The sequence below is a fragment of the Perca fluviatilis genome, chromosome 22, assembly GCF_010015445.1.
Source record: "Perca fluviatilis chromosome 22, GENO_Pfluv_1.0, whole genome shotgun sequence".
NCBI lineage: Eukaryota > Metazoa > Chordata > Actinopteri > Perciformes > Percidae > Perca > Perca fluviatilis.
In genome coordinates this window covers 14549676-14568578 of record NC_053133.1, presented here as the reverse complement: position 1 = coordinate 14568578, position 18903 = coordinate 14549676, and the positions used below count along the sequence as shown (strand labels likewise).

Below are 18903 nucleotides of genomic sequence, written 5' to 3'. Positions count from 1 at the left end.
AGGTGAGTATGAAGAACTTTTTCCAAGAAAGATCTCCTCCCTGTTATGTCTAACCCCAGGTCTTTCAAACATTTTGTGAGGTTTTACGCAGGCCAGAAAAAAAAAAAAAAAAAAAACGCACAATAAAAGTATGATGCCAGTCTTTGTGAAAGTGGTATTTAAAGTCACCTGTGCTTCATATGGAACATGCATAGTGAGGAAGCAACTGGCAATAAAGTGTGCTCACCAAACAGGTCTTTATTAATCTGGAGAGGTGAGGAAACATTTATGGGGTGGGGGCACATTTATCACATTCTGGGACAGGTGATGCAGCCTGCCATATCCATTTATTACATTAAAATGAAATCCTTTAATACTAATAAAAACTATGACAGAAAGCCAGGTGCAAAAAAAAAGAAAAAAAGAAAAGTTTAACATGGTGACATACTCATTCATGTTTCATATAAGTAAATGGCAAAACAATTTAAATATTCAAAACAAATCTAAAACTGTTTTAAGCTGCTACATTTTTTTTCTGTAACTTTAGCAATCCAAAAAGTTTGCAGCCATGAGCAGTTCCAGTGCAATCTCCGGTGCGATGGGGAATTCAGGTATTTCTGTGGAGCTGTTGGTGTAACGGACCTTGTAGGTGAAGTACATGCAGACCTTGGACAGGACATGAGATGGAATCTCCCTGAAGTTCACTTCGTTGGTTTCATTCTCAGCAAATTGACCTGCAGATAGAGGGTTACAGTAGGTGTCGTGAGTTAGAAACAAAGAACTAAGACATACAACTTTTAATTCATGCAATGTTAAAAGTATACCATTTGAATATCCTATCCTGGATTTAGCTATCGAACTGAATAATTATGCAATGCTACCCACTAACATAAAAAGAAACAAAATGGTAACAAAATCATTATTATCACGTATGGAGGGAGCATAGTGCCACCAATTGGACATGTGGAATTACCTTGACTAAATAAACACGAACACCTTAATTATGATGTTAAACTAGCAGAGTCCTGCCTATCTAAATCTAAAGCAAGCACAGCATCACCACTGTACACATTTCCTATACACCCTCATAGGATGCAGGCCAGAGTATGGTTACACTTAATAGAATGGGCATATGGTATAATTGGTAATGATTCAGGTATATTTTAGCTACTTTTTAAATGCCCAGTAAAAGTAATTTCAGGCTACGCAACTCCACAGGACATACAGCTTGCTAAGTATTAAAACAGAACTGCCTGAAAAGATCCAAGCGAACATATTTTTGTATAGCATAGTGCTCTGACACTCCTTTCCCAACCCTCCAATTCTTAGTTTATTGCCCAGTCTCTCATTAGGCTCTTGGAAGAGTAAACCATCTATGGCTGCCAACATTTAGCAAATCTTAGAGCGAACCCAGCTACTTCTCCCCAGAAATATCAATCATAATTTATATCATGATGGTAAATCATTCACGTTCATGTGAATAGTAAGAAATTCCATAAAACCTCTTTAAGTTCAGGCATAATAATCGACCACGACAAAATGAAATTTTATTACACCTATTCGTTACTGATGGGTGTCTTGTTTGCAGTCTGGATTTAAAACATCATGCGCTAAACCCCCACTTATTTCTGACAGCTCCCATGGTGGATTTTTACTAGTTTACCAGGTCTAACATTATTTCAGTTAAAGCAAATAACCTTTAGTTAGTCCATGTGCATAGGTATTCTAATTTTAAGATTAGGAGAAATCAGAGTTGTTTTCTATACTTTGACTAATTTGCCTGAATCCTCACCTGGTCCGCTTAACATAGCTTTGATAGTGCCAGATGTCAAGGCGTGTTCTCTTTTCACAATAAATTCATGGCCATCTGAAGAGATCAACTTCACATACATGGCGTCTGGCCCTTCACAGCCGCCGTAGGTTCTCTCTTCACCGTCTGTGAAGAGAAACATTCTGACAATCTCAAACAGGTGTAAGCCAAATGCTGAAGTACCAGTTGACCCATAGTAGTGACTCCGGAGAAAGACCAAATGGGTTGCTATTGAGACCTCTGCTAGTCGGCACACACACTTCCTCTGATGTGAGCAGACATTTGATGAATTGGCAAACATGACAACCTTAGAATATCTGGGAAGGTAGAATAATATGTATTAGCTCATCACTCACCCATCCTGTTGCCGAATTTCTGTTCACCCTAAAAGGGAACATAGAAACACAAGTAACAACACATTACTCAACGAACATACAATATTAAGTCGCCTAGGCTGGAAACTGGCTGTAATGCTGTTGTGTAAAATAACAGTCACCTTAAGCCTGATCAAACAAATAGCGAATAGTAATGTACAACAATGTTACAAGGCTTTCGTTAAAATTAATCTAAATAAGTACAGCTGTAACTGCTCTGCTCTAATGCGGTTTAATATTTGATTAGTGGTCATTTCTTTCTCTATCCAAAATGTTATAATCGAGTTTGCAGCCGTCAGCGTTAGCTAGCGTTAGCTAGCGTTAGCTAGCAAGCTAACGCCTTGCCAAACGAACGATAACGTTGAAATTTCTTATATCGGTTGTTAAGGGCTTAACATTCACATCGGATAAACAGTCCGGGACACACTAACAAACAACAACTTGTAATCACAAAACATAACACTGTTTCTTACCACTCTGTAGTAGACTGAGGAGTGGAGATTGCGTTTAAGCTAAAGTTAGCCACCAGGCTGTTGATACCCGGAACTAGTTAAGACGAACACCCGGCCGTCCGTCCGCGATAAAGCTCTTCCGTAGAATCTTATTTAAATAGAGAAACGGTCCGCTTTACTGCATATCGTGCTCATCGTAATGTATTTGGAAATTATAAATTCTGTTTTATTTGAATTTTATTTTTGATTTCCAAGGAGACAACACGTTTTTATAAAATCACAGTCAGTTGTAATCACAAAATGTGTAAGTGAAAAAGTAACGTGCAAAGCAGAGGCTATTTCTGGATAATGAGCATAACATCTCTTCTCAGTCAGTGTCACTATACGGTTATATAAGATGGGGGAAATAAGGATAAGCGTTTTTAAATATAAAAATATAAAAAAAGAGAAAAAAATATAAAGAGCTGAGATGACTTCAAAATTGAAACTGCTTTACAGACCATCCATGAAGAGATGAGATTGTCCTGTTACGCCTATAGAGGGCGCCTGTGTTCCAGGGTTACTCTCTCCCTGACTGTGTCCACTAGCTGTGATGAGCGAGAGCAGGTGCTGATTGGACATGACAGAGACATTCTGCAGGCCCATAAATCTGGATTCAAGAAAGAATGACAGCGGGAGAGCGAGGGAGAGAAGGCATGCATGCTATCATATAGCCTACTTTACATATTCCAGTTAGTAGAAATCAATCAATTCACCATATTGTACATTATTTTGATCACAAAAGTAAGAGTTTTCACCTGTGTAAATAGTGTTAACCTTGCAGGGTTGTCCAAAAGACCCACATTATTAAAACTAGATAAATAAGTGTGTTGTTTATATCAGCAACCAACTATTACAGCTCATAAAGTCTCTTCTAAAAGGTAAAGAGGTGTCTGCCATAAATCAGAGACAGATGAGACGTGGGCACACACTGTAGTCACGGTCAGGTTCAGAATGTGACTTTGGCCTGATCCTGCCTGGAGTTCTGTTCTGCAGGAAAAGTGATGACTGTTGAAATCTGAGGTGTCCATATGGACGCAGAGTTATCTGAGCTGTGACACTAAGAGTAGACTACTGCGCTTGCCTGTAAATTGTGCCGTTTGACCCAGAGGCGCTTTCTGAAGAAATGCTCCTCATAGAAGACGACGGTAAAGAATTTCCCCTTATACTGTGGAACGATCTGCCTCTGCCCATTGGACAGGCCTCTTCACTGTTTGTTTTTAAATCTCTTCTTAAAACACACCTTTTCTCCTTGGCATTTGACACCTGACATTGACATTTTGATTTTTATTGTTTTTATTGTATGGTTGTTTTCTCATGTCTTTTATTTGTTCTTCTGTACAGCACTTTGGTCAACTTTGGTTGCTTTAAAGTGCTCTATGAATAAAGTTTGATTAATTGATTGATTACACTGTTGTTAATATACACACAGATATTAAGGATCTACAACTGGTGGGACAAAGGACAGCAATTTTATTCAGACTTGTTTAATTGGCTGTGCTCATTGCTACAACAGATGTCAATGGTGATCTCTGCAGAGGTGACACCTGACCTGGTATTTGTCTTACAGTCATACCAGGCTTAGCTATGCTGCCAGTTTGTGTTCCAGAAAGTTCCAGTAGCCTCCTGCCTGTTGACTGCCCATGTTGCCTGTTGACTTACACACACACACACACACACACACACACACACATACACACACAACCAAAAACAATCACTGACCTTCCAGTCCCCTATTACACCATTAGTGCTTATGATCAGAGCGGGCGGGTGGCGGCAGCCGCTTTGATGTCTCTCTGAAACGACTCACTCTGCTGCAGCTGCTGCTCTCAGCTCTATTTTTGGGAGGCTGCTGTTGGCCCCTTAGAACAGGGCTTCCTTAACACACATATAATGTAATGCATTCAAACAATCTAGTCATGCAAAGTGACATCATCCATCCTTTTAACACATCAACTGTATTCTCAGATCACACTTGCTTGCACACAGGCCATTCTGGAAATGGTGGGATGTAGTCAACTTGCTAGAAAAGGCACTTGTCCATCTTTATGCTTGTTAGTCTAATTAAATGTTGGTGTTTGACATCTTACAGTCAAATGTGTTACATTCAGCATGGTTTACATTATTATACGTGCAGATACAATGATGTTTAGTTAGTTCCTATGTGGTTTAAACATTTACCCTATTTTTGATTATCATTAAAGATAAAAAGTAATGTAAAGGTGGGTATGGTATGGTAGATAAGTAGGCCTCACAATAATTTCACTAGCATACCTCAATTTTTTCTTAATACCACCAGTTTCAATATGAGTCGGTCAAACGTCAATACATTTATGAACAGTTAAATAGCTTCGTTGAAGAGGCCCTAAATGAAACCAGGTCAGAATTTGAGTCATGATAGGGAAAGAGGGGGGAAGAATGTCTCTGGGCATTTCTTCTCTGAAAAGAGGGAAAGGCTTGTCACAATGAATTTGAGTGTAGTGTCCCTTTTGCCTGCAGCAAGTCACAGTGCCCTGCAATTCTCATGTTGCTCGTCATAACATCTGGCGAATTGTTAAGTCCTTCAATTAATCTAATTACAAGCTAATGGCGAACATTGGCATTGCAAAAGTACTCACACAAGGACAACTTCACAAAAACAAAGTTATACCCCTTGCGTACCTAAACACAGTGGTGGAGTCTCTTCATCATGTGTTTCTTGGATAAAAAAGATGCGCAAGTAGCAGAGCTGTTTACCAATAGGAAATATAGTCACAGAGAAAAGAAGCTTTTATGTATTTCATCAAAAATGTTTCTGAAAATGGGCGCCTGGGTAGCTCACCTAGTAGAGCGCACCCCCATATAAAGAGGCTTAGTCATCGACGCAGCGACCACAGGTTCAACTTTGACCTGCGGCCCTTTGCTGCATGTCATTCGGCTCTCTCCCCTTTCAAGTTTAAGTTGTCCTGTCGGAAATAAAGGCCTAAAATGCCCCAAAAAATATCTTAAAAAATGTTTCTGAAAATTATAGCTGCAGCAGCCAGAGTACCAACACAATGCACTCTGAGTCACCAAAGCAATACAATACATATTCAAAGCCACCAACTTATGCAACCATCAAGACAAAGTGCTTTGCTCATAACCGAGTCACAAGCAGAGAATGGTGCACAGGAAAGAAACATCTTCCAAATCATAAAATTAACCTTTACATGTTCCTACATAACAGTGTTAGTTCATTGCCTCTACTCCACACAGGATGAACCCTGAATGGCATAACAGACAGATAATTGGACGTGACAACCATTTACTTTCAATAGCTGGAGGCTAATGCTCTGTGTTGAGGCCTCGCTTGTTTGAACTATAATGACTCCCCCTACAGACCCCTGTGATAAAACCCTGACTGTAACTCACATTGTCTTTATATTACACAGGACATGAAAAGTCTTATGTTAAAAAACAACACATGGGAGCTACATGTTTACTTCATAATTGTTTACTTTAGATGACAGAGTGATAGTTTTATGGTTTTACGACTGAGATTTGTTTGTGTAAATATAACAGATGAAGTGACGCTAAGCTAAGATAGCTATGCAAGGCATTGAAAGGGGATCTGCTTAATACTGATGTCTTAGCAACAGTTTTTAAAACGGCGGGCACTGATATCCCCTCACTGCTTACAAGCCTTAATCCAATTTTAGAAGCACAAGCAAGTTTTATTTTTATTTTAGTCAGAAGGTGGAGGCTTGGAGTTAAATATAAACATGATTGCTTTCATGTAGCGGGTAGGCTATTTGCCAGATTTGTCTATACTGTATGTTCATGCCAAATGCCAATTCTCACATACACCATGTTGTAAATCACACGTCAAACATGTAGAATGTGTAATCATGAATAGACATAGACATATGATTACACACATTAATACATGTTACAATGTGGTGAAAAGCATTTCTTAACTGTTTATTTACATGTTATTAGTCATTGTCGGGTTTAAATCCTATGAAGACATTTCATTATATACTGTATGAATGGAACTAGGCGATAATATGCCAGTTATGAAGGAGTTATAAAGGAGGAGTTATAATTGTTGACAAATACATAGGTAAAGACTAAAAATGTCCTTACATCTGCTTGTAACGACATTATTGTGTCACAAACGCATTTATTTAACGTTAATACAGCTTTAAAATGCTAAATAGAGGGGTTTGTTTTAAAGTGTCTATTCTTTGCTAATGATCCCGATTGGCTATAAGAATCCTGACTATTACTGGCTTTAGATTGTCACCTTTTAACAGATTGTCATCTCTTAAATGTTTTATTATCAATCCTTAAAAAGCATGATATGTAACAAATGTAGTAGTTTCAAAATCTAGTTAGTTATTACTGTGTCCAACTGGTCACGTTATATGGAGGACTGTAATAAGAGTCATAGCAATGGTTATTAAGCATTCCACTGATTATTGTCCAATTACGACAACAATAAAAATAAAATAAATTGTTAACTTATATTTAAAATGAGAAATAAAATGAAAACAAATTAAAAGAACTTACAAATGAATAAAGTACCCTATATAGGTCAAATAAAATAAAAATGTTTATAATAAAAAAAAACATTAAAACAATCAATAAACATTTCCATGACACCTTTGGTCCTCCATTACGCACCGCTAAATTTGATTTGTTTTCTTCTGCCCAATTAACCTTTAGTAGTTGTAAAAACTTGAGAAACAATATGATGTGGCTAGTAAGATAATCAGATGCAGAAGCTTTTAACAGGCCAAGGTGCAAAGTGACCAAAATGAAATACATGCCAGGGTCAGGTTGGCATGTGTTGTGTTATTTCGTTGTCAACCCCAGTCCTGCTGCAGTAAATCCATATGGAGTATGTTCCCCGTAGAGTAGATGGTACATCCGCCTTTGCTGAATATAAACAAGATGATTGTAGATTCTTCAGCCTGGTCAGGATCATAGCTGTCACTGGAATTTGTTAAATGGCTTCTATGAAGGTAGGATACTCTTATAAGGTTTTGGTTTATATTTGTCCTGGACTGCTTGTGCAGCCAAATGTTATCCAGCATGCTGTGCCATATCAGAATAGTAACCAAGATATTCTATACTATTACTGACAAGTTTGGCTTCACATAGGGGTTTTAAATGCCAGGATTATACACAGAATATTCCTTCACAGGCAAAAAGTCTATGCTACTCTAGTCAGTAGGAATAATGACATCTGATATTTTAACTGGTGAGACAAATTAAACAAATAATGTGTGCCATTATGATAAACAAATAGCAATATAAGTGAATTAAGAACTGAAATTTACGTATACAGCCCAATCAGCTCCAAAATGTACACTAAACAGTGTGAGATAAGAAAACTCTCTGCAGGCTTTGAAGTGTCTGCGGCCGTCAGGGCAGAGGGCACAGCAAGTGCATGACATGGTGTTGCTGATTCCAGGCAGGTGCCATTGCGGGTGTAACACTAAACTAATCCAAGGCTAATCAGCAGTGGAAACAGTACAAACTGACCCGAGACAATTTGGGGCACCTGCCTGCACTCGCACTGCTAATGTGAGACCCCGACGAAGATACTTTGATTTCATGCCTACTCTTTTCCCCCTGGATCTCATTATGAGAAGGTCATCATGAGGCCATCTTTGCTGGGAGGCTAAGCACAGAGGAGACAAGGAAACTCAGAGACACATAGAAGTGAACATGACACTGGAATTTAAAACATTCTTGTAAGGCAAGTTGAAATCCTTGCATCCACCAATGTATTCATTCAAATTCATAGATTGTATGCCAGTGTAACTGTATATGTTCCATTGATGTTTGTTGTATGCTGTGCTGTAATTGTTGCGCTCTGATTTTCAGCAGTATCAAAATATCAGGAATAAGCCATAGTGTAGTTTAACAAGGCATAACATCTTTATTGTTATACACATAACTTCATCTCCAAAGACTTTGCACAAATCAGTGGGGTAACATGAACCTTGAGATATCAAAAGTCTCCCGCAGTTCCTCGTTATATCTTAAAATAACTCAAACAAGTACATCTGCCTTTCACATCCCCAAATGGTGCATACAGTACAACCAATTAGAAATAAAGTATTTTTTTCCACTGTCAAACATTATCATATGTGCATTACATTACCAATTACAAACAAGTTATATTCATTGTCAAAATACAGGTGTGCAAATTGTTAGAAAAATACCAACTCATACCAGATTCTGGATTGTGCTCTGTAAAAATCCTTACAAATAGTATATAATAATCTATATATAAATGACTCCTACATGCAATGTTGTATTTCAAAAAATATCCCATAAACAGGCTGTTCTGTTTAACCCTCTGAAACTTCAGTCTTCACCATGCTCCTGTGAAGACAGTTAAAACAAGAAAAGAGGGTGTAGCAAAGAAAGGGTGATAGATTGTTATTTAATTCATCACATTTGTAATATAACAATGTTTTTTTGAGTAATGTAGTGTCTTGGTCTGCTTTTATTGTCAATGCCACATCTTTAATAAATGTATTATATTGGTTAGTTATGTGGACAGTTTACAAACATCTAACTGGCTGAATCATTCTCCAAATGTAACGTGCTGCTCATTTACCAGACAATAAAGTCAAGCTGAACTGAATTGCAGCAAAGAAAACCTAGCCATATTAAAGCCCTTTTTATGATGACCAATGTTCACAGACACATCAGTTGTTCATTGAATAAATAATGAACCTTCTTTGAGATGACAGAAAATGTCAACCATATAAATAACCACTTTTAAAATCAAAGAAACTCATGCCATACTTGCAACAAAGACTACAAACAGCTGTGATGAGGCTAGTTCAAAGCATGATTCAGTTGATGACAACAGTCAAAGTATCCCCCACACGACAAAGTTAAGACAAGGATGGCATCTCTTCCCCTCCCCCCCTTCCTCATCTTTTTTCTGAGGTAAACAGTAGTACTGTTAAAGACTTTTAAAGGCATCTCTCCTTCTCCCTGGTGCCACATTCCCCATGGCCTCAACCTGAATAAATTCTACTTCCACTGTCCACAAGACTGTCTCGATCCAGTCTCACAAGCACGCAAGGGCCTACAGAAGCAGCTGCGTGAACTGCGTCTTTGCATTTTAGTGGTATATTGAAACATTTAGAGCAAAGAATTGAATGAAGGAATTCAAGCAAAATGGTTCATTGACATGTGCAATGAAAATATTTTCCTTCTGATTTAATAAATAACATAAGACATTTGTTACTTCACTCTCACAGAGTTAGGTAGCTTTAAAATTGTGAACCTCCTTCCTAAACACAATGCCCGCTGTTCAGCGACACCCTCTATAAAAACCAGGCTATTCAAATGATGAGTCTGACAAAATAAATGGAACATAGGATTTTTATAATGTACAACCCTCCCCACCCCCACTCTCTCCTTTTTCTTTTGGGAAAATATATTATAAGCATTTCTTTGAAAAAATAAAACATATTGCACTTTCAGTAACATGAATGTGTAATGTCAAATTACAACTCCATTGTTAGAAATGAGTGAAAATTTTAAAATAAAAAGGGAAAACAGATGTATTTACTCATTTTTGAGAGGAGATGAAAATTCTTTTTCAACTACAAGCATTTGACTGCAGGTAACCAACATTCAGAGAACAACAACAAGCAAAAAAAAAAAAAAAAAAAAAAAAAAAAAAAAAGAAAACAAACAAAAACAAAATGTTAAAACTGTACCATGCACGGGGAGTGTTTCATAGCAGTGTAATCTTGGGTTACAATGGACGGAGCTCGAGAAAGCTGCGGTGATGATTGGGTAAACAGAGTAAGACTGGCTAGTGACCGTGCAAGCACTGACAACTGCTGGCAACGGCCGTGCCCAGTTTCCTGTTGCAAGAGTGGTGTGAACCCCAGAAAACGCTCGGAACACCCGAGCATGCTCACGCTGCGACTATTCCCCCCCCCCCACCACCCCCGGCCGCCGGGCTCAAATCTCCCCATCAAAACGTCAGATGGCAAAATAGAAAGGCAGCTGTTTGCTCCCGTCATCTAAAAGTGCATCTCCACACTCTTCCAGCAAAGTCCGTCAGCCCACCGCTATCTCTGCCAAGGCAGTGGGCTACAGAGACCAGTGCTTGGATCAGCACACGTGTGGGTTTCAATTACTTCTTGTATGTTTGGTTGCATTTTTAAACTTTTTTTTTTTTTTTTTTTATATATCTCACTAGACACGACATTTCACCTCAGCTTTCAGAGAAGCCAAATCAGTGCTAATTCACAGGGCTGGCCCTAAAGAAGGCCCATGACAGGTTGGTGATAGTGAAGCCTTCCTCCTGATTTTCTTCGGTGTCACGCTGATTCCTAAACACCTACGGCCGATCCCGTGTCTCACTGGCGCCATATTCATTTGTCAAGGCCGGTGATGCAACTGTACCGGTTGCCATGGTTTCACTGCAACATAAAACAGAATTGGCTGCTTGTCACCTTTCAGAAACATATTGCACAGACACAAGACACAGAGTAAAAAAGGGCAGATTCCTCATTAATTAATACATTAATTCATCTGCTCCTTTATTCATTTTTGTTATTGAATAAAACGTGTCTAGGAAAATTAATAAACTTACCTGAGAAACAGCCTCATCATGTCAGAAAATGGACAAATATAATTGCAAGGCCAATATTCAGCAGCATTACCATAGCAACAAGGACCGAGTTAGGACCCTGCAAAAAATGACATCATGATAAAGATCGGATATCACATTGTAATCTACAACAATCAAATAATATGTGCTGCCCATCTTCACATAACAAGGTTATTAGGAACTATTTGAATAGAAAAAAGTAGGCGTATCAAAACAATAATTGTACATCCTTCTCATCTAACTCTTGGCAAGAAAGCGAATGAGCATATTTCCCCAAATGTCAAAAATACCTTTTCCTATCCTACCACGGAGACTTACTGTTTCTTCCATGTTTTCTGCAATCTCCATACTGGCTTTCTTTGTGTCTGCGAGGCTCTTTGGCTTTAGGGAATCCTGCTTCCTGAGTTTGGGGTCGCTCTTGCTTTCCCGTAAGGAGGCTGGCTTAGGAGGGGGGATACTATAGGATTTAGGGGGTTGTGGAGGCATACGTGCCAGGTCCAGGATACTAGGCTCTTCTTCTATATCCTCCTCACGGTCCGGCGGTGGGCGGGCCCTTGCAGGGGCCTTGACGTAGTAACTGTGGTACTCACTGTGGACCTCCCCATTGACTGGAATTGCAGGAGGCTGTGGAGGAGGAGAAGATGCTGCGGGAGGCTGCTGAATTTTAGCAGGTTTAGGTGGAGCCTCGACGTGCACATGAGAAGCTTTGGGGCCATCAGTGATGGGCGGCTTCTCCTCTTTACTCAGCTTTCTACTAGACCGCTCATCCTTGCTGGTCTTATGACTTGCCTTCTCTTCTTTGCTTGTCTTGCGGGAAGGTTTTTCCTCTTTGCTGATTTTGCGACTGGTGCTGTTGGCATGCTGACCTTTCTTCTTGCTGGAGTGAGGCGAAGGGGGAGGTGTGGTTACAGGGCTGGTCGCAGGGGAGCATGTAGGAGTGGTACCCTTGGGGAAGAAGTGGGGAGAGTCACTTAGGGAGTTGTCCTTCTTTTCAACAGGGACCTCTTTAATCTCCACAGGCTCCTTTAGCGGTTGTTTTAAGTAGTCAGGACCTGGAGAGGTGAGAGAGGTGACACACATTAACATAATAAATACATGCCTAAACCTGTGCACCGGCATCAGCTCAGTTCATGCCTCTCATGAATTATCACAAGTCATAGAGCAAGGATATATGTCATCCCTGTTTACTAGTTTGGTTTAGTTGCAAATTGGAAATGTATTTATTTTTTTTATTGTGCAACTGATTTTATAATAAAATACAAAATCAGCCTACCAGCACCTCTAAAGCTCACTACTTAAATGCTCTGACACACCAACCTGACGACTAACTGTCGGCAGAAAAGGCAGTCGGACTGATCAGTCTCCCCGAGTTGGTCAAAAAAGTGCCCCTGAACACACCGAAGCGACGCCGACTTGAGTGTACATTCTGCGCGTACGCGAGATGTAATACATCTCCATAACAGCATGCAGCGCTAATCTGTATTGTCGCCCAAAAAATGAAAACTGGCAGCTGATTGGACGAACGTGTCACGTGGGTCTGGCTTCTCCCGAATTTCAAAACCGACCATAATGGCGGCTCGTTTGGAATACGATCTTGTATTTTACGAAAATAGTTCACCAAAACGTGTTTCTGAAAACATTTTAAGCGAGAAATAGGCCATACAGTTGCTGAATCTGTCTTCAGTTCAGACTGTTTAAAAGAGTTTCGTCAGAGAGGCGGTATTCATGCTCATCCCGCTCGTCATTTCCGGTAATTGGTCATTGAGTCCGACTGCCCACTGTCCGATTCAACAAGTCAAATCGGCCCAAATGAACGCCGATGGCTCCTCTGACTGACGAAGGCACGGAATACGCCTGACAGACTCGGGACACCGACCTCGCCAGACTGTCCGACGGCCGATAATCGGGTTGGTGTGTCAGAGCCTTTACATGTTATATTTGGTTTGTTAAATCATTGTGTCGTTTTCACACTCTTCACACTAATTTTTGAATGGATTAAACACACTACGTATAACGTGTTACTGTAATTAGCAAGCTTTCGAGGTGCTGGTAGGTAGATTTTGTAACTTTTGGGCAAAGCCAGGCCAGCCATTTCCAGTCTTTGTGCTAAGCTAACCAGATGCAGGGTAGTGTTCTCGTCTCACTCTCAGCAAGAACACAAATAAGCATTATTATTCTTTTTTCAAAACTGTGGTAAGTGTAGCTTTCTATATTTCTTGGGGTTTCAAAGACAACCAGGGATTTACCTCTCAGAAAAACAACAATTTAGCTCTGTGGCTTGAATATAATGATAATACATGAGAGGCACAAACACCTGCCTAGCTTATACATATGATTATAATGCATGCATATGCATAATTATAACATACAGGCACTCTTAATTTGCTATCGATCCTGCCTGACTGTAGAGCTCCACTGCAAGCTACATTTAAATTAGAGTTGGCCCTAAGCACAGTTGAACTTTCAATTAAAATATTCATGAATCAATATATATATATGCAATCATTCTGCAAAGACTGGGGGAGACAGGGGGAAAAAAGACTGATTAATGCAGGGTCACAAACACCATTTCACAAAGGAAGCCTCCTCTGCAGGCTCATCTGTATCATCAGCCATTCTCTTTTATCAGTCTTTTGTTTTGCTGGAAAGGCCCTTGTCATTTTGATTCTCAGCATCCAACCAACACGGCTGTACAGATAAAGAGAGTCGACCTTAAGGTGCAGTGAGGCCTCTTATTTGTCAGGGGAAGCTCATACTGTTTCTCTCCATCAGGAGTTTTATACAGTGAGGTCATAGGTTAGTGGACACAGATAGTCTACAGATAATTACTACTGCAATTAGACTAAATGTGCACTCCTCTTTTAACTATATGTTTTTCATTTTCATTATAGACATTATACACTAATGTCTGGACAAAAGCACCTTAATCTGAATGAAAATGCCTTTTTGCATGAAAGAAAAATGACACTTTATCTGACCCTTTGTTCTGTACTGCATTAAAATTAAATGAGGCTCTTTGTTTGCCTGTTTTTTTCCCCTTCGCCTAAATTAGACGGTGTCAGAGTGACTAAAAGAAGGACAATGCCGCTTTGTTTCAAGTACATCAGATGGTATGAGCAGAGAAGGATCCTCTGCATCCCATATAGCCAATTTGAAATAGATAGAAATAAATCTAGAAATTATTGACAGTCAATTTTATTTTTTTAAGTAGAAGGAAAGAGTGTTTTGCTTGTTTTGATTTCAATGTTATTTTAGTGTTCATGTTGCTGTGTTCAGTATTGACTGTTTAAAAACGGCTTAATCTTAGAAATCAATCTAAAGGATTTACAAGTCGCCTCTTACGTGCAATGTCACCTATTAAGTATGACACTGTTATTCAATGGAAAATATATCACATTGATTTAGATTTGACACTTATCCCCTCCAGGAACAATTCTGCAAACATCAAATCCAAGTATATCCAATCCCATATCAGCGTAAACGGCCTTATCACAGAATTTGTTGGGCCTCAGTACTCATAAGCCCAAAGTAATTGTCGGCTGCGTGGCATTTCTAATTTGTTTCATAACCGCCACAACCAATGAGACCCACTACAAAGAGATTGGGGTGGGGGGCATTTGAACATCTGCGGGGCTTAATATATCCGCCGAGCTTAATTTCACACCATAACTCAATAAGAGTTGGGGCTTCGTGGGTGGGTGGACAGTTTTACTCTGTTTGGGGACAGATTCCTGCGAGGGGTTCCAGGCATTTTCGGAATGGTTTTCTGAATGGTTCTCGCTACTAAAATGACCTCACACTTACATAGAAGTGCAACACCGGCAGTCATTTAAAACTACTTCCACAACACTAATGAAGCCATGCCGGACTCCAAAATCTGCTGAACATGCTTTTGTGTGTGTGTTTCAACACTAGAATTTCCCTTTGATTAATCTAATTACTTGTGGTTCTTTTCTAGCTACTTCAACGTGTAGATGTTGTTGTGATGAATGAGTGAAGATTTATTACATGTACTCCAAGGAATCCTGCTAGGTCAGCTGGAACATGTACTGGGACTCAATTACCCAAATGGCCAAGGTTTTGTCTTTTCTTCATGTTCATCCACAGCACATTTTGTGCTCCAGTGCACTCTTGGCAAAACGCACGTGCTGATGCACATGCGGTGTGTGCCGTTATCATATCTGTTGCCATTTGTGCTTCATCCTGGATTCTACGGAAGATTTATATGGGGACCGTAGCATATACTTTGTAATATAGTGTGATAAACCCCAGAGTTGAAAGGGTATTCATCACCTTTGACCTGAAATATCTATTTTCACAATTTAAATACTGTTTTCGATGAAAATCAAACACTGGCCAAAGGCGGTTGTTGCTATGAAAGATGACAGGTCTTGGTTGCTGCTTTGCCTTAACATCTTTGTCAGATGCACAGAGACGTCTACAGGGACAGAAATATACATTTCCTAAGGCAAACTATTTGCTTTTTATACATCAGATATAATAGCACGCCTTCCAAGTGGTAGGGCATGTTCCTGGTTTGTGTTCTTTGTTTATGATGCATTTAGTTATGTTTTATTCTATTCACACTTATATTGATATACCGTGTCATACATGTATAAGTCTGTTCTGTGGGTTGTGATCTCAGCATGTTCTCTGCACTGTTATACTTAATATTCATGACATAGATTTTCTCTTTCTTCCACCTACTCACACTGGCAGATGGGCTGGGGGGAGCTGGCATTGTTTAGCCAGATTACTTCCGCTTCTGTTACATAGGAGGTATTTACGTGCACACTACAGTAGTATCCTGATAACGATCAAAACCAGGATAAGGCTCAAAACTGGGATACTAATGAGCATGTAAAGACACTCACTTACATTTGCGCAGACACACAAATAAAGTATGCATCCCCATATTTAGGATTGGAAACCATTTTTTAAAGATTATTTTTTGGGCTTTTCCACCTTTAATGGACAGGTTAGCTAGGTGAGAAAGGGGGAAGACATGCAGGAATTCATCACAGGTGGGACTCAAACCCTGGACATCTGCATCAAGGTATAAACATCTATGTATATGTGCACCTACTCTACCAACTGAGCCAAACCAGCAACAGGATTGGGAACCATTTTTAAACTAAATGTTTTTGGGAAGTTTGCCGTTCATACAAATGTGATCCAAAGTTTTTTTCCTCCAAAAGATCCTTTTGAAATTTGAAAAGGATCAGATCATGGTATCCTAAAATAATTGATATGCTATATCCTTGAAAGAAGTTGCTGCATAACTTTGAACTTCAGCTGAACTACTGTCTGTTTAAAAGTTACTCCACTACACCTGCTGCTATGAATATAAAGCAGCACCTGCTCATGTCTGCTTTTCAGCCCTGACAGGTCCAGGCTATTATGGTTCCACCTGGTCCAAGTGTACCTTGACTGGGTCAAACAGGGTGGTGTGGGATCCCTGCTGCACCCACACACACACACACACACACACACACACACACACACACACACACACACACACACACACACACACACACACACACACACACTCATCTGATGACCTGCTGAAGGAAGGAACAGCTGCTCTGTGTCAGCCCTGGAGAGGGGCGACTGCGGGGCCAAGCTCCTCTCAGTGCATAAGGATTTCAGCTATGTCTCCATTAGACCACAGTGAGCACCCATTGGCACCAAATATAGCCCAATTAACGTCACGATACAGACCACGCCTAGCTAACCCTTACTGCTCCCAACTCCAGGGTGCTGTGTGTGAATCAATCATAAAGGTCAGGGTCGTATTCCCTGTGACCCTCTCTTCCCTTTTGAAATACAGACTCCCAATCTGGGTGATAATCTGCTATGAGTCTGAAATGCCAATTACAAACAACAAGGGGTTTAGACTCCCTGGTTGTTACTCTAGAGGACTTATTAGAAGCTGTGGGATGGGGGTAAGTGGGAATATTTCCACTGTAGAGGTAGACATTGAGGAAGCAAAGCAGATTAGTTTGGGAAAGTCACACAAGTTCTGTCTACAGTAATGGTAGGCACTCACATTAAGTGGCTTTGTTGCACTGTAACGTAAGAGCAGACAAATCAACAAATAAAAGAAACTAGATTTTACACCGACTTGGAATATTTTAACACAGTACATTTTTGCGTTAAGGTTAACAACAGTGGCGGTCATTTTGTCAGGAAACTGAAAATAGGGGAAACTGTTTACACTCAGAACATGATACAACCTGCCACCAGCAACAAACCCAAACATAGTACCATATTTTGGAAGAATCTATATTATATAATAACTTATGTAAACTAAAACTTTCCTAAACTAGAAATAAAATGGGATTGCAGGCTCCTATCTGGCTTCACACTTACGTAACTGAATGTTTAAACCCTGCGGCTCAGATGACGCCCTGCGCAGCACAATATTATGACGTTGCCCACTTTCTCATTCATGATCTGACTTATAAGGCAAGGACACTCTCCTCACAGACTTGTGAATCCGGAGATCACTCGGCCTGCCAAGCATGATCGCCGTTTTCCACAACACAAACAAGCCTCTCTGGCCTGGGCTGGCCATTTCTGCGGCTTAGTGGGGGACGTGCTTGAATGGGTCCCATTGTCAATCTATTATTGTCCCACTATTTTGTGGTGGCTTTTGGCAAGGGCCCAAGGTCGGCTAGCTTTTAGGCCTAAATATATTACAAACAGTGGAAGAGGCAATGCTAGTATAGATTTTACACTGTAAATAAAAATGAACAAAAAAAGGTATGACATGGTTCTTCTGGCACTCCTATTCATCCAAATGACAGCTGAAGAACAATTTCAAATTAATTCAATTTAGGTTGCTTCGTTGAAATTCTTACAAAACTTACAAATAAGTCTGGTATCTGGTTAGTATATGAGTGCTCTCTCTGAAGGTAAATTTAGACAAAAATTTGTCTAAATCTGTTCTTTGAAAATCCAAGAAGGGAAAACAATAAGGTAATAAATAAAGGTAATAATTAAAAACTCACTCTTTTGTGATGTTGCCCTCTTTGTGCCCTTGTGTTTCACCTCTGACCCCACCTCTTTGACAAAAAAGGATCGCTACCCCTTCGCTATTTGTGTAGTATTAATACTTGCCTTGTTAAACTCAGCTTGCCTTGTAAATGGACTAAACAGAGTTGAGTCGACACACCCGAAGCTGTGAACTGCTGTATAGCATGGCAGTGTGCCTGTTAAACCTCCAAGCAGAGAAAAGATGAGAACTACTTGGTATTGGAAGCAGTAGATTTCTTCAACCTCCGCGCACATACTATACTTGTGAGAGATTTCTACACTCCACTAAAGCACAAGTTTGATATGATCTGAAAAACTAAAAGAACAGAAACATTTCAGCAAGTATCTCTGAGCTGTTCCAACAGGCCTTTGAGAGCAAAGACTAGGCTTCCATCCAGAATACAGTTTGCTACAAAGCAGCCTCTGCTTTGTCGAAGCACACACGCAGGCTCCCAATTGTGGTGTCAGAAGTCATCCTCAATACTTCTCTAGTCTTCGATTACAGTCCTGGTACACTGAACCCTACGCTTTTGTGCACCCACAACAAGCTCATTACCGACTCAGTCACAGCTTGTGTAAACAACTCTAAAA

At 39.9% G+C, this 18903-nt stretch overlaps 2 protein-coding genes across 2 annotated transcripts in view; both read right to left on the bottom strand.

The window, feature by feature from the left end:
- Positions 1 to 217: 217 nt before the first annotated feature.
- On the bottom strand, positions 218 to 2765 carry eloca (elongin C paralog a). Its single transcript, XM_039790882.1, has 4 exons — positions 2637 to 2765; positions 2146 to 2173; positions 1772 to 1915; positions 218 to 713 (listed from the first exon to the last, which is right to left on the bottom strand). The coding sequence occupies exons 2-4, from the start codon at positions 2147 to 2149 to the stop codon at positions 523 to 525; spliced, it is 339 nt and encodes a 112-aa protein (XP_039646816.1). The 5' UTR covers positions 2150 to 2173; positions 2637 to 2765; the 3' UTR covers positions 218 to 522.
- A 5772-nt stretch (positions 2766 to 8537) lies between these two features.
- Positions 8538 to 18903, bottom strand: part of jph1a (junctophilin 1a) — a 35631-nt gene continuing 25265 nt past the window's right edge. Inside the window, exons 5-7 of the mRNA XM_039790635.1 lie at positions 11593 to 12326; positions 11257 to 11353; positions 8538 to 11083 (exon numbers count right to left, since the gene is read on the bottom strand). Of these exons, the coding sequence (XP_039646569.1) occupies positions 11273 to 11353; positions 11593 to 12326 (815 nt within the window). The 3' untranslated portion in view covers positions 8538 to 11083; positions 11257 to 11272. The remainder of the gene's footprint in view (positions 11084 to 11256; positions 11354 to 11592; positions 12327 to 18903) is intronic.

Bases quoted from the DNA above. Each gene is read 5' to 3' on its own strand.
- eloca (XM_039790882.1), bottom strand. The intron at 714-1,771 runs GTGAGGATTCAG...CTCTATCTGCAG, and splicing joins AGCTATGTTAAGCGGACCAG to GTCAATTTGCTGAGAATGAA.